The sequence below is a fragment of the Podarcis filfolensis genome (genome assembly GCF_964270895.1).
Source record: "Podarcis filfolensis genome assembly, chromosome: 1".
In the NCBI taxonomy this organism is placed as follows: Eukaryota; Metazoa; Chordata; class Lepidosauria; order Squamata; family Lacertidae; genus Podarcis; species Podarcis filfolensis.
In genome coordinates this window covers 56,488,304-56,504,348 of record NC_139604.1, presented here as the reverse complement: position 1 = coordinate 56,504,348, position 16,045 = coordinate 56,488,304, and the positions used below count along the sequence as shown (strand labels likewise).

At 44.1% G+C, this 16,045-nt stretch overlaps 1 protein-coding gene across 1 annotated transcript; it reads left to right on the top strand.

Annotated features, from left to right (window-relative positions):
- Nucleotides 1–6,176: 6,176 nt before the first annotated feature.
- VPS37C (VPS37C subunit of ESCRT-I) lies at nt 6,177–15,162 on the top strand. Its single transcript, XM_083576384.1, has 6 exons — nt 6,177–6,423; nt 8,070–8,144; nt 11,189–11,305; nt 11,394–11,565; nt 12,128–12,210; nt 12,842–15,162. Exons 3-6 carry the CDS (start codon nt 11,210–11,212, stop codon nt 13,589–13,591), a joined length of 1,101 nt encoding a protein of 366 aa, XP_083432510.1. The 5' UTR covers nt 6,177–6,423; nt 8,070–8,144; nt 11,189–11,209; the 3' UTR covers nt 13,592–15,162.
- Nucleotides 15,163–16,045: the final 883 nt, after the last annotated feature.

Here is a 16,045-nt window from a genome sequence, read left to right as displayed (position 1 = left end):
CTAGCTATTAAATCTTACTTCAGCCCTGGTGATGGACACTTTCTGCTGCACTTGAGGGCATCAGTCTATCATAGTTGGTGCAGGAAAGGCCGCTTGATAAACACAGCTCTAGTCATTCCTTGCCTTTAATCATCTGCTGCTTCACTCTGCCTCACGGTAGGGCCAATGCTGTGCATCATTTGAGTTGTGATGGATCTAGATGATACTTCTGCTCTGCATCCATTGCAGAGCAGAAAACATTTTCCCACACTCAAACCAGTGTCCTAACTTTCTGAGAAATAGTGATTTCCCTCTTAGCCTTAAAAGTACAATTGTTGCATTTATGTGTGCTGTGTTGATTTGTGTTAAGGTCATTACAGTTTTTCTTTATGCATAGTATTTCATTCCATTAAAATGCATAAAAGAATAAAAATATATATAACAACAAATTTTTAAAGTGCAATAAAAGCCATAAATCTCCAGAAAGCTAAGACTGGTGGCAAACCCAGATTTGTTGTAAGGTCATGTGACAGGACAGTTACATATAATCACGTATGGTTATGACTCTTGATGGGGTAATTGCAAGTGAAGTGCTTAGAAAAGTTAGGTTTTTTCCATCAGACACTAAGTCTGATAACATACTTTATTTTCAAGCATTAGATAACATACTTTATTTTCCATTAAAGCTATTGCGGTCCTGAACTGGCAGGAACAAGCAAACCCCCAGAAAATTAAGTGAGTTGCAATGTGGGATAGATGTGTATGAGTTCTCAGGCAACCTTTACTAAAGTTATTGTGTTATTGTGCTGACTGGCCTGATAACTGCCATGCTGCATATCTGCTCCTTATTTATCATAAAATATGAAAATGGCATTGCAAATACTGTTTATCAGCTGTCTCCTGATACTCTTGTGTAGTTTGTTAATTAATGGAATTTAATTTTCATTCTCTGCTTGGGGACATTTAACAGAGAGACAGAGTAGATTACAGAACTCAATAAATTTGTGAAACTGATAAATAGTTACTGTTAGAAATGTTTTAATTTCTTGGCATCTAATGCCTTCAATCCTGTGCATCTCAGGTCACAAACATCAGCTGACCTGGTAAATCTGTATCTAGACTGGGGGTTGGGGAGGATTCTCATGATATAACATTCCTTCATTAAAAAAAGAGAGTAAAGGCTCTGATCAAACAATAAATGCCCCAGAAAAGGGTTGTAATTTAGGCTTCTCCCTGACACGCCAGTTTTCTATGTGTGGGGGTTTAATCTTGAGAGTCCCATTTGAAATGGTGCAATCCAAGAAGAGAATGATCACTTCATCTGCTGCTTGAGAAGTAGACCTAGTAATGTTCCCTAGTAATTTGACTCTTCTTCCACTTGCTTGTCTGAAAATGCCCTTGGGTAACTATGAGCCTAGTTGACAGGGCAGGTGTTACAGCTCCTACCTAGATAGAGAACATGCATCAGTTAGATTTTATGGCATTGCCAAAATTGTGACAGTGCTAACTTGCCCAACAAGGTCTTATATTAAAATGTGTATATGACGGATGGAAAAGGTGCCACATTGTTTACATGTTTATTGTTGGACAGCTGTAATCTCCCACTTCTCAGGGCATCCTCAATGTTTGCTTGCTCTCATAGTCCCTTGGTTTGCATGGCCTGGTTTGGTCATGCTTTATCCCTCCCAAATTCTTCCATTCTAACAGGTACTGCACAACTGAGTGAGCACAATCTGTGAGTAGCAACTGCACTTGCTTGTAAAGAGGCTTCTTTTACATTTTCTATTATACTTCTCATGGTAGCTCATCCAGGGCATTTGCATTATTGTGCATAAAGTATAAACAAGAGCACAGTGACAGTCAACTTCTGAACCAGAGGATGTGAGCAAGGAAACAGGAGCAGGGAAAAGAGAAATATAATAAGCTCTACCCACATACAAGGGCAAATTAGTAGGATTTCGATCTGGTCAATTTATTTGTGTGTTGCTGCATAAACTGAACTGGGGAAATAAGTGCATTTCCTATTCTCTGCAGTATTGATAGCTGGGGAGAAGAGAGACCCATCTCACTCATAACCTCAGCACAGTAGATTGCAGCCTACAACTCTTTACTGAATAAAACAGAGCAGGAAAGCCTACCAGCCAACCTGAAGATGGAGGTGAGATCCCCTTTAGTAACCATAGTGTTAGGTACACTCCAGTTCTTTGGACAGTGAGAAGTTCCAGGGGTGCAGCCACTCACCCAGGTTTGGTTCATTTTGAAGGAAATGATGCAGGGGGCATATATTATGGCTTTGTATACTTGTTTGCATTTATTTACAAATATTTAAATTGAGCATTGTTGTTGTTGTTTAGTTGTTTAGTCGTGTCTGAATCTTCGTGACCCCATGGACTGGAGCACGCCAGGCACTCCTGTCTTCCACTGCCTCCCGCAGTTTGGTCAAACTCATGTTGATTACTTCGAGAACTAAACTGAGCATAGGTGGAGGCTAAGCCAGCTAAAATCTACTTCTCCCACATCATATCTCTTAAGAGACAGCCAGGAATCCAAAATGATTTCCAGAGACCTCTGACTCTGTCTGACTCCAAACACAAATTGCAGTCTCCTTTAGTTTTTGTTCACAGGTAAAGGTAAAAGTACCCCTTGACCGTTAGGTCCAGTCGCGGACAACTCTGGGGTTGTGCGCTCATTTCGCTCTATATGCTGTTGGAGCCGGCATTTGTCTGCAGACAGCTTCTGGGTCATGTAGCCAGCATGACTAAGCCGCTTCTAGCGAACCAGAGCAGCACACGGAAACACCGTTTACCTTCCCGCCAGAGCGGTACCTATCTATCTACTTGCACTTTGACGTGCTTTCAAACTGCTAGGTGGGCAGGAGTTGGGACCGAACAACAGGAGCTTGGCAAGCCCTAGGCTCTGTGGTTTAGACCACAGTGCCACCCGCATCCCTTTGTTCACAGAAACATCCTCATATGGGGAGGGGTAGAGATATCACCCCTCTTTCAGGTATGCTAGAACCATTATTCCATTAGGCAGAAGGAGGCACATGCCTCAGGCAGCAGGTGTTGGTGGGCAAGGAATGGTAGCAAGGTGCTTGAAGACATACTGTGGCTGTGTATGCATTCAACTTGCCTCACACCTCCCTGCTGCCTTCAGGTGCTGTGGAGAATGTATCCCATCACTGATGAACTAAGACTTGTGTGGCTTCTGAATGTGAGGAAACGCACAAACGCAGCAAAATAGGCCAGCTGTTGAGATAAATTAGCCACTCTATTCAGTTTTGATAGCAGCACATCATCTGCCACCTAACCAAGGAGATACTTGCCAGAACTACTAAGGTAATCTTCAGCAGTTATTCCGGTTCCTCTCCTGGCCAGACTCCAGAATCATAGAATGAAAGAGTCCCTGAAGGTAGCTCAGTCTAAATTAAATTCTTTACTGGAATGCTTTAATTTGATTTCCCCAGTAAGATAAGTAAATGAATACCACATTGAGTTTCGTCAAATTGTATTACTTGGAAATAAACTTTCTTGCTTTGTTTGAAGACTGCCAGTGATAAAGTGTCCACCATTAAATTAGCAGTGTTCACCAATGGTTAAAAAACATGCACTTTCTTTCCTACTGGAATTTGGAAGCTAGTCATTGGTTATTGCCACTCCTTTCCCTCTTGATTAGAGAGCACTTTTTAGTACCCAGTATTTTTCCACTGAAGGTATATGGCTATAATCAAGTGACTTCTGAACCTTTTCTCTGTTTTTGATAAACTAAATGGATTTGAGTTCCTTAAATCTTTTGCTTTACATGACCCAAGGCAAGGACTTGAATAATTTTGGCTACTGTAGAAATGTCTGTTAGCATTCTTGCTTTGTTATCACAGGTGGTGCAAGGTGGTTTCCAAACAGCTCCTGGATGTTTGTCCCAATATCTTAACAGTGGTTAATGGAAAATGTTGCCAGCTAAATGCTAACTACAGCAGGTCATTTGAGCCACATGGAAACACTATATTCGGCATCCTGTTACTGGTATGAATATCTAGGGGGTTAACTCTTCCAATGCTAAACACATACTGTATCCAGCACCATGCAAAAGGCAGGAAACCCAGAACCAGCTCCATACACACTTTGAAAAGTTGGCTATGTGGACTGCATAGCCCATGCTAGTCAATATCAGGTTGGTAGACTGATAGCAGATGACCAGGATGGGCTGCAACATTCTGCTGCACATACTTTGTGAACTAGCTGTACTGGCAGAGCAGATCCTGCCCCCCAAGCCACTTCCCTTGGCTCACTTCCATTTCTGGGGGAAATGGAACTGCAGGAAGGTAAGCTGTGGGAGGGGGTGGGTTCTGCTCCCCCCACTCATGTGCTCCCCTTTTCTTTGAAGAAAAACAAGCTCCACCCTCTCCACTTTGTATGTGCTCACTGACTTGGGTTTAAATAAATGGGTCTGTCATAATCATATGCAATTTGAATCAATCTCCTAAATCAGCTCCCTAGATATTCTCTAAATGGGGTACATGTTTGCATGAACTGTGTTCTGCCATGAAACAGTTATTTGCTTTCTTACCATGCTCAGATACCTTGGATGCCTATGACCTTCTCTAGCACAAACCTGCCCATGTATGGAGATCGTTCAGTGGCCGTGCTCAAATTCATAGGTTAAGTGGGTGACTCCCAGCGACAGACCTTTTTTTGATGCGGCATTCAGTAGTCGCACCTGCCCTGTGGAATGTCCTCCTGGCAGATGTCAAAGAGCTAAACAACTATATAATTTTTCGTAGACATGGATTATCATAATGCATTTTCCTACCTCACCTGTCTCTTAGCACTGGCATAGCTCTAGAGGAAGTATTAAGAAGCAGCTGGGCAGGTTAATAAGCATTTTGTTATTTGTCTTTTACAGCTGAAATACCAAATGGTGGAAGAAGCCATTCACATTAGTATTTTTATCTTATAAAGCTAGTAGATATATGTGTAAAAGCCTCTTAGGGGAAGTCTTATTTTAATAGCTGGTGATTTTAAAAATTTTAAAAAAAACTGGACACTTGTCCCAAGTACCAGCTTGTTTTTAATACTGTTGTGCTGGAAAGTCATAGAAATTTTTCTTTTATGCAATATAAACTAAAGGTAATTAGTTTTTGCTGTGCAGAAAAACCCCAACAAAACTGAAATCAACTGACACTATTAGCTTGCGTCCAATAAATTTAGTGCATCTACTCGGAGTAGAAATTTGTTGGACACAACTTCCCATGGTTTATGGGTTTATAACTCAGCCAAGTCATTGTTTTTCTAAATTCATATCAAATCTGGTTTGAGGGAAACACATCAAAACACAGTTTCCTCAGAAACAGCAGGATGGACATGGCTTGTGGCAAATGTTCTTCCCAAGCTAACTGGATGCAGAGTAAATGGGAGTTTCTACACAACTTTTGTGTCCATTGCTGTTGTCTCAGCTTAGGGCTTCTTTCGCCTTCAGGGTTGCTGTACTAATTTAGAGCTGGGGCTGGCACTTGGCCGGCTGCACCTATTGTTAGCTGATCCTTGTCTTGACAGAAGGGAACTGTTAGGTGGACAACTCCTGCTGCCCCTTGGACCACATCTGAGCAGAACAGTCTACTTGAAATAAAGTGATGGTATGTAAAGAAAGAAAGCGTTTATTTCTAGTTATCTGAAAGAAGAATCGGTTAAAAACCAAACCAAACCAAGAGGACCACACCTAAGTTGTAGAAATAATGAACCAAGCCAACAGGTGTGCAGAAGATTTGCATTTAATAGACTGTTGAGTTTCCAGTATTGCAAGATGCCTCCTAAGGCGTTTTATGGGTGCCCGCATGGAGAGAAACTAAATAATGCACGAAGGGATCCTATATGGATTTCTGCAGCGCGATGCTCCCACTGCACCACCATGCTTTAAAAACTGGCTTTAAAATCAAATAGAAGACTAATATAAAGCTACGCCCGAACAGGTTTCAGCTTAGGTAACAGAGCCTCCCCAAGAGAGCGTATGGAAATATCCGTCGCAACTCCCTGCCACGCGGCCGGGGGGAGGAGACTTTACGTCACGACTCTGCCTGCCCACCCCCGCCACGTATGACCCGCCCTTTCCTCGACCCCTCGGGAGGTGCGAGGGCGAGGAAACTCCGCCCACTCTCGCCCCGCGACGGACGCCCCAGCCCGCCGCGCGGCTTCCCCCGGCCAACAAAATGGCCGCGGCGGAGGTGCCGCACGCCGTTCTCATTGGTTCTGCCTGCGGAACATACCACCTCTCCTCCTTTAGGGAGGGGGGAATGAGCTTCGAATTAATCCCTCCCTTCTTGGTTCGGAGTAGAATAAGCGCATAGTTTCCGGATCTCCACCGGAAGCCGGAAGTACTTCGGCGGCTAGGGATTCCCTCTTCTGTTCCGCTTTTCACTCCCCCCCCTCTCCTCCCTCCGGATCATCGCAGGTAAATCGCGACCCTTACGGGAGTTTTATCATTTAACCCTTCCTCGCGCCGTCTCGCGAGAAGAGTCGAGCTGCGTCCTCTCGCTTCATTCGAGTGGAGGGTGTGTAGGGGTGAGAGAGGAGTACTCTGGGCGGGCGGCACCTTCCCCGCCACCTGCTCCCGGTGGGCAGGATCCCACTCCCCGCCCCGTGGATCTGAGCGATGGAGGGTGGTAGACGCTTGGCTTCTGAAATGGCAAGAGAGGGAACTGGGTCTTGTGCTCTTCTGGGAGCCACGCCTTCCCTGAGAGGGGACTCTCCTCCTCCTCTTCCTCTTAGGTATTATGGGATGGTTTGGCTAGGGGCGGCTTCCTTCATGCTCAAAGATGTGTCCTCTCATCACAGCAACACTTTGTAACTTCTTTGGGGGGCAAGATACTCATGGCACTGAAATCAGATGCTAGTGTGAATCTCTGGCTCAGCTTAAAAGGGAAGGGGACGCTGCTCATTTTCATGTAGCAAATCTGATTGAATGATTGTGTGCCCTTCCCCCCACCCCCTTTTGGCTGCCTCTGAGGTTGTGGTTAAAGAAGGGGAACGTTAACGGTGGTACCAGAAATGCATGTGTATAAATTGAATAAATAATAATAACTCAGTTATCTTTTACTTTGAACTTTTTGCTTATCAGTTACCTTACCCCAGGTATATGTTTCCTACTGGCATTCCAGTGAACAAACATCAACTTCCTCTGTAGCTAGTATTTTCCTTGCAAATCTCATGCTGCCTCATCTGTCATTGGCAACTGACCATCTATTGTCTTCCCACTCCTGAATGCAACATAGAAATGATTCTGGCAACTTTGTTAGTGCTTTTTAGGTTTTCTTGCTGATAGTTGTACAGTGGACGCTCGGGTTGTGAATGTGATCTGTGTGGGAGGCATGTTCACAGTCTGCAGTGCTGCGTCTCTGCACGCGTGGGTTGTGATTTGGCGCTTCTACACATGCACAAAGCACCAAAACCCGGAAGTAACCCGTTCCGGTACTTCCAGGTTTTGGCGCGTCCGTAACCCAAAAACGTGCAACCTGAAGCGTCTGTAAACCTGAGGTATGACTGTATTTGTGTCCAATATTGGCACACAGCAAGGATTCATGCTAATGCTTATTCACATTCTGGACTTACTGGAATGTTCTCTGTTTTTGCCACTTGCAGAGAACAGCTTTGTAGCTGTGACAACCCACGTGGATGGCCTGCAAAGACATGTGCAAAGCACAGTTTCCATTATGCTGATGTAACTGAGTCTTGCCTGCATATGTGCACACCTTTCAAGAACTGCCATACATGGGATAAACCATATAAACATGTACAAGGATACCCTGGAAAGATGTGGAGTGCTCACATGTGTCATTGAGCACATTACACATTTTACAGGCAGTTTCGTACATTACAAAGAGGGGGAAATGACCTGCTACCGAGTGTATGCTCAAGGGGGTGTACACTCAATAGCATCTTAGGTGTAGATGTAAAAATTTAGTATGTCTAGTGCCCCCAGCTGCTCAAATTGTGGCACTAATCTTGAAACGAAAATCACTTTCCCTCCCACAGAAGCGCTTAATTCATTCGGTTTTGGAGGCAGGTAGGCTAACAAGGTTGACTTAAATTCTCTTGCAGATACTGATGCAGGATCCTCAGAGCCAAACCTGTGAAATGTTTTGCTTCAACAAGAGGTAGAAGAGCTACTACCAGGTAGTAACAGCTTATGATCCTTGCCAGTTTGTTGTTTGTTCCACCTGCTGTGTGCAAATTTTGGTTTAGAAAAGGCTAAAACTATCCAGTCTTAGTATCCAGTTCTCTTGGTGAAATTCAACTGGTGCAGCATGGCATCCATTTTCTCTCCTCCCCCTGTGCTCTCCGCAACTTTCCAAAGCTGATTTGGGATGTGGGGAGGCGGAGGGGATAGGAGAAGAAGCTTCATTGTGCTCACAGGAGTATGTTGTGTTGTTGGACCCAGCATTGGATGCCACCCCTTGTGTTGAACAGAATATTTGGAAAATAAGGACCAAACTATTATGTGACAGTGGGAAAAGAGGGGGATTGTTTTGTTGCTGGTACATGGGTGGAAGAGCCAGATGGGTTCTGCCGGTGGGCACCGCTGCGTCCTCACTGCCATCATGCCTCACCCCCATTCCATCCCCAAAAGTGTGTTTATATGTGTTGGAGTGGCTGGGGCAGCTGAGCCAGATGGGCGGGGCATTGCTGCAGTACTTGCACTGACGGCATTCCATCAAAGTGTGATGTTGAATTCCATCCCTTGTCTTTAACGAGAGTAGATGTGGTGGGACAGCAAGGGGGAGAAACTATGTTTGAAGGATCTGATAAACTGTTGAAAAGTCAGGTGTTAATCTGGACCCATAGGATTACTGAGTTTGGTTAATCCCAGAATCAGCCACAATGGGCACATGCAATGGGAAACTGTGGCAGTGTGACCGAGTAATCTTTGTAATACATCTTGGCTGACAAGATGATGAGAAAAGCACCACTTGGCAGTCAGCAGATGGTGAAGCCCCAACATGACTGCTAGAGATGCTGAGATAGCATTACTCAGACACAGATTATGTTTTCCCTTGGAAAACACCGAGTAAAGAAAGGAAATGGAAAAAGTTGTTCCCACCTCTGATCAGAACAAAAAACAAAGACTAAGGTGGACTCACTCACTTAACTAAGGAAGGAAAAAGAACCACCAGATCCTTTGAGATTAACAGACACTGGTAGCTAGGAACTGTTAAGAAACTTGGAATGAGTTAAAATAATTTATTAATTTCACTCTTAATTTGGCAGTGGGGAGTAACTATAGGTTGATTGGGTGGAATTCAACATCACTCTCATCCAGCTGTACCATCTGCGCAAACATTGCAATTTACTAAATGGAACAATCCTCCCCTTGCACACTGTTTTGGAGTTCTCCCAACTGGGGCAGAGAGTGGAGGAAAGCCAGAAGTCCTTGTGTCGGGGCTTCCTTCTATGGGGCTGTTAGATGAATTCAGCTGCCTAGAGAGGTTTTTTGCATTGAGTGACTAATAAATCAAATTAACAACAACAAGATACAGTGGTATCTCGGGTTACAGACGCTTCAGGTTACAAACTCCACTAACCCAGAAATAGTACCTCGGGTTAAGAACTTTGCTTCAGGATGAGAACAGAAATTGTGAGGCAGCAGGAGGCCCCAATTAGCTAAAGTGGTACCTCAGGTTAAGAACAGTTTCAGGTTAAGAATGGACCTCCAGAACGAATTAAGTTCTTAACCCGAGGTACCACTGTAATATGAAGTAATTCTGTGTAAAGTATTTGAGATGATAATTGCTTCATCCCCTGCCCTTGTATTGGGTGTTGTGCCTCCACTTAATTTGTTTCCATTGCAATCCTGAGTTGGTTGCTGATTTGGCCTTACTTAACAGGGGGTGATTTTAAATCCTCATTTTCAGAAGAGATTGTTCTTGTATACCCCTTATGTACCCAGTTGGCTTCTGTGCTCCACAGGAGAGAGCCTCCTGCAGATGTTATCTCAGCAGCAAGTCCATTCTTTATAATATAAGAATTGGACCTTTAGTGTGGCAAGAGCTGCCCATTGGAGCTCACTTCTGTTAAATATAAGACAATTGTCTTTTTGGTGCCTTCTGAAGACCTTTTCTTTTCTGACCAACTTTTAAGTGTAGATCTTCATCCAACTCTCATGTGCTGGATGTGAAATTGTTTTTAGATATGCAAGTTGTCTTGAGATACAATCTTGGTTTTGTTGTCAATGCTTTTTACTGTGAAATCACTTTGAGATATTTTATGAGAAGTGATTCATAAAGAGAATCAAATAAATACTTTTAAGCAGACAAGAGCAGTATCTGAATCAGGCCTTGTGCCAACAATTGTGCACTGACTGTTGCTAAATGAGCAGGAAGTATGGAGAGAGAGCTTGCCTAATGCCTCATTGTTCCAAAACAAAGGCGAGCCGTTTTTAGACTAGATATTCAAACAAAGGGAGAGTGAGCTACAGGACGATTGTGAGTTTCTCAGATACAAATGATATAATATTGTATATACAAATAGTTCATGTGTATACACACACACACACACACACACACACACACACAAACATACACTCTGTTTTTCTTGATACTGGGTAAGGCAGCATGCTTCTGAATCGGGTGGTTTCTTATGCTTGCTGTTTCCTAATTTTGCATGCTTTCACACATAGAACTTTTCAGTTATTGGGCTGCCGGAGTGTATCTGACACCTAAAGTGATGCAGAGATGTTGCAGATTTCCATGCAGACCCTGCTACTTCGAACAGTGGGGTGGGGATTAGCAGGACGAGGATGGATTACAGAGTTTAAACACAGGGTTATTGTGCAAAGGAACACACTATGTACAAAATGACAATGTCTTAACTGGCACGTGCATGCAGAAAGTGCAACATGCATCGGGACTTCCCTACTAAATCTGGAAGAAAAATATCATGCGTTATTGGGCTAACATTCACATGTGGCAGGTATACTCTTAAATCCAACTTGCCAAAATGAGGGAGGGAGGAATGAGTATGATCGTGGTGTGCCACTGTGCATTGGTTTTGCCTTATGTGGAAACAGAGCTTCTATAAACTAACCATGAAAATGATAGAGTCACCCTGCAGTCATATAAACAGTACATGGGTGGTATTTATTACCAACACATGAAAGGATTGGAATGCCTAACATGGGATATAAAACCTGCTAATCACTTGTGCTTTCTCTTTTGACGCAGAGGTATTAATGAGCCTCCTAAATGATGATGGCATTCAGAGACAAGACTGTGGATGAGCTGAAGGAGCTGCAGGACAATTCAGAGGAGATTGAACGCTTGGCACTGGAGTCTAATGAGGTTAGAATACATTAGAAGGATTGGACTGGAATGGGGGGCGGGACTTAAGGGGAGCCACCTTTCCCTAACAATGGCCTGTCTTTATCAGGTTCAGGATGTCCAGTTGGAAAGGGAGATGGCTTTGGCCACAAATCGCAGTCTGGCAGAGCGGAACCTGAAGTTTCAGGAACCCCTCGAAACAGGACGTGCAAACCTCTCAGACAAATATCAAGAACTGCAGAAGCTGGTCGAGCAATGCCAGGAGCAAAAGGCAAAACTGGGTAACGTTTCAGATCTCAGCCTCGGGTGGGGGATCAGTAGGCTTCCCCCCCGAACCAGATTTACTTATTGTGATTCCTCTTCTGCGTTGGGATGTATGCAGGTGAACCCTAGGGTTAGCCACTCCTGATCTGGAAATAGCTCCTGTTTCTTGACACCTCTCCCATTGCAAATGTGGATGGTCATCAAGGAGGGAGGGTCAATTATGAGAAAATATTTTGGTTCCCTCTTTTCTGAGCCTTCTAGCTGCCTGAACAGACTGATGGTGCACCATAGTTTCAATGCTATGGATAACCATAGAAAGCGATGTGCTTGTATATAGGCAACAGAGACCCCTGTTCTTCTTGATCTCCCCAACCTTCCTCTCTCAGTTGTGGCTGGATAGTTGTGTGGTGGCAGCTCTGAAAGCAATGGGAGCTGTGCCTTCAGAGGTGGCACTCTTCACATATATCTGCATGTGCAGAGTCAGGAACCGACATTGTCACTGAGATGGAGGGAAGGAGACGTGCTTGTTTTGCATGGCATTTTTAATCACCCTTCTTTATTCTTTCCCCATCCCACCAGAAAAATTCTCGGCAGCGATGCAGCCTGGCACCCTGTTAAATCTTCTGGAGGTAGAAGGGCAGAAAATTGAAGAAGAATCTGAGGTTAGCCTATGATTTAAACTCAAGAGGAAACAAGACTCATGTCTGATACTGTTTGTTAATACTGGTGATCTATTCTGAGCTCACCTCTCTTTTCTCACATCCTGAATTCAAGCCAGCATGAGAATCGTCTCATAATGTAGTTCATGTGTTTTGTTTTACTGAGCTTGTTTTATTTGCAAGAGTGGGTGGCCAGTCAGCAGCATGGGCCCCATAAACCACGCAAGCCTCAAGAGCTTATGGCACTCCAGTGCGGTGGCAAAATAGCCAAGGAACCTGACTGTGGCCCTTGTGCCCTTGTGTTTGGCGCTCTCTCTGTATTTTACTTTCCTGCTTCCCAGGATGGTAGACTAGATGCAAAACTGTGCCAAGGAACTGAGGGCTGCAAATGCACTTGAGGGGCACTATTTCATATGTGGACTTGTGGGAACCTGGTCACCGTTGTTCTAGAGCAATGGACAAGTTGCCTGAGAGTATCCAGTTTCTCTCGCCACCCCCACCCCCTGCCCAGTCTTTTTCACTGTGAATAGTCATTGGGAGATGGAATGTGCATGCTGTGATGAAGAACGCAGAAGAGAACCTTGTTCCTTACTGCAAATGAAAGCCCTGGTTTAATTATCTTTTTACATTGCAGATGATGGCTGAAAAGTTCCTGGAGGGCGAAGTGCCTCTGGAGACATTCCTGGAGCAGTTTTCCTCCATGAGGAAGTTGTCCCATCTACGGCGGGTGAAAGTGGAGAAGCTTCAGGAAGTGTTGAGGAAGTCTCAGTCTTCCCAAGAGCCAGCCAGAAGCTCTGCGTTCAACCACCAGCATCCTTCCACGATGCCTTCTGGGCCTGCAAACCAGCAGCCACAGAATAGCCTGGCTGGGGGACTACCCTATCCTTTACCTTACAGTCTATCCCCTTGCATGCCCACCGGCCCTTCAGCTCACGGAGCTCTCCAGCCAGCTTCTTTTCCAGGAGCACCTGTTATGGTGGGACATGTCACATCCTCTCAGCCAAGTAGCCAACCCCCATTTCCGAATAGATCACCTTCGGGTCCTGGGTACCCACCTGTCTCTTCTAGCAGTTCATTACCCCAGCCTCAGGTAGGAGACCCATCTGCATCCTCTGGGTACTCTTGGTCTCCCTCCAGAGCACCCCCTTCTGGACCAGGATACCCTCAGCCCCCCATTAGGGCTCCATCTACAGGACCAGGATACCCACAGTCTCCATTTTTTCCACCAGCGGGAAGGCCCCAGTGCCCTTATCCTACCCAGCCTCCAGTGCCTAGCTACCCCATCCCTTCCCAGCCTCCATATCCCACGGGTCCAAGCCCACCGTTTGGGTATCCACCACCACCGCCCCTGCCCCCTCAGGGCCCTTCTTGGCCAGGATACTAGTCCCCGTTCCTAGACAGTATTCTTTCTCATAGCAGCCTGATGAATTGATTTTTGCTAGCTACTGAAGCCCAAGATGAAAACTTGGGTGCATCCTCTTGAGAGACATACTTCCGTAAGCATTATATTGATGGCATGTGTGGTTTGATGCTGTAAGAGTTGGAAAGGAACGGCTGTGTGGGATGGTTCCATTTCCTGAGTTTCAGCAGGCAATGACTGTTGGCAGCCTTCAGTGGCCAGCTGTACTGACTAAGCAGTCCGTCCAAGCCATAGTATAAAATACAAATCTAGGCCCAGACACTTAGCTGACGTATACTGGCATTGTTCCAAGTAAGCCGCTTACTGGCCGCAGCTTGGATCTGGTCCTGTGCGTGTGTTGGTGTGCTCATGACTGTGTGTGTTGTTTTCTACTTTACTACATTAGAGTATCTATAATACATAAATAAAATGAATTCTGCTCACTTTATAATTTCCACAAAACTCATGATGGAGAAATCAGGTCAGCATTTCTGATGAGAAGAGCATGTTTTCCAGAAGAGGAATGAATGAATGTATGATTTCTCCTGGCACCAAGAAAATTTTACTATTTACTAGACAGTAGATAGAAAGCACAGCCCAGCTAACACAAATGGAGAATGCAAAGCTCCCTCACCTAGCCTCAGCTGCAGTCAAGTGTCCATCAGTCGGTCTGTGGTGGCCGTTCCCATAGAGGTTAGCTAATTTGCATGCTCCTTTCCTCCAGTGTGTTTTCATCATGGCTTATTTGTCTTTATCCTCCCTTCTGAGGGTAAACAGTGGATGTATTAGTTGTACTAATAATTAGTATGTGGAAGGTGTGAGCTAGAGGATCTTCGAACGGTTCGTTGAACAATAAGACAGCAAGTTTAACTTTTATAGAAAGTCAAATTGCTCTGTGTTTTTATACATGGGAATAATGGACAAAATGCTCTTGTTCCTCTTTCCATTGTTGATTGTAGTTTGCTTCACTGAAGCATGTAGGCCTCTGTGGCTGCCCTTTTTCTTCAGTAACCTCTTGGAGTAAGAGAGGACTTTGATAATGAAAGCCTCTCCCTCCTTTGTTTGTTGTCCCACTTCAGTTGACAAGAAGAAACACTGGCTACCAATTGAGGAAACCGAGGGGATCTAATGTTGATCAAAATAGCTTTGCTAAGCACTTTATCCTTTTGCTTGCCCGTAATTTATTTTAAAAAAATAGACTACTAATAGATTTGACCCGGTAGAATGCGCCTGGAATTTGATGGAAGCAGTTCCATATCTGTGATTAATTATGGTAATAAAACTTGGATGAATTGCACAGAAGCTTATGATTATGACTTTTGGAAATGGAGTTGTGGTGATTGATATCTGATATTGATGCTTCTTTTTTGCTTGCTAAACATCTTCCCTTTGACTTCTAGTTTGTGTCAATAAGGCCTTTCACCTTTCATCTCACAGAGTCATGTTTCCTTGTCGTATCTGACTGTTCCTTGTGTCTGTGCCCTACTTAAGAGATCCATTTGTGCATCTTTCTTCCCCATGGACTAATAAACTTTGCCCTTCTCAACATCCTTCAACACCATGTTTCCTCTATCTTGTCCACTGCAATTTCTACCATCCATTTGCCCTTTCCTTATTGATGCATTTAGTGTTGTTCTGTTTCTGTATACTGTAATTAACCTCTCATATGGAAGGCACTGACTTTTAACTCTCAGTTCCCCAACTTTGATCTATTAGGTTTATCATCTATACTTGGTTAGACTCTAACCTAACACTAGATCAGAGGTGATATACCTTCTTTGCTCCAAAGGCTGCATGGGCCACATGACAAAAGTGAGTATAGCCACCCCATACCCTCATTTCAAATGGATTAGTGCATGTCGACACATACAAGACAAGTGTGATGGGCCTTATCTTTGGCTGCATGCACATAGTTTTGCATCTACATTTTATGTAGGAGGAGATCTTGGCAGCACTTGCAGAGAATACATTCTGAAAATAGCTGTCCTATGTGCACTAAAATTAGGTCCTGGAGGACTGCATGTGAAAAACTCTGTTTGTAGATAAATATGGACAGTACTCTGAAAACTGACTATAGAAAGTAGAAACGACCAGAGCTCTAAGGTGGTTCTTAAAGAGTCTAAAAGCCAGAGTAAGCCTATTTGTTCAATTTTTCTGCTTTCTAAATAAAACTTTTTTTTGTAATCCCATACAAATCAATGGAGTGGTTAAATTGTCTAGGACACAACAGGTTTTTTGTCTAGTCAGTTTCATTCCAAAGGGAAACCACATTTTCATTTTTAACTGCATTTCTAGTCTCAACTTTCTACCTTGGAACTTACAATCGTATGGTTCTCTGCCTTTGTCCTTACAACAACCCTGTCAGGTAGGTCATCTGGAGGTAACATAATGAGCTTCAAGGCTGAGTGAAGATATGAACAAAGATGTCTCTACTAATTT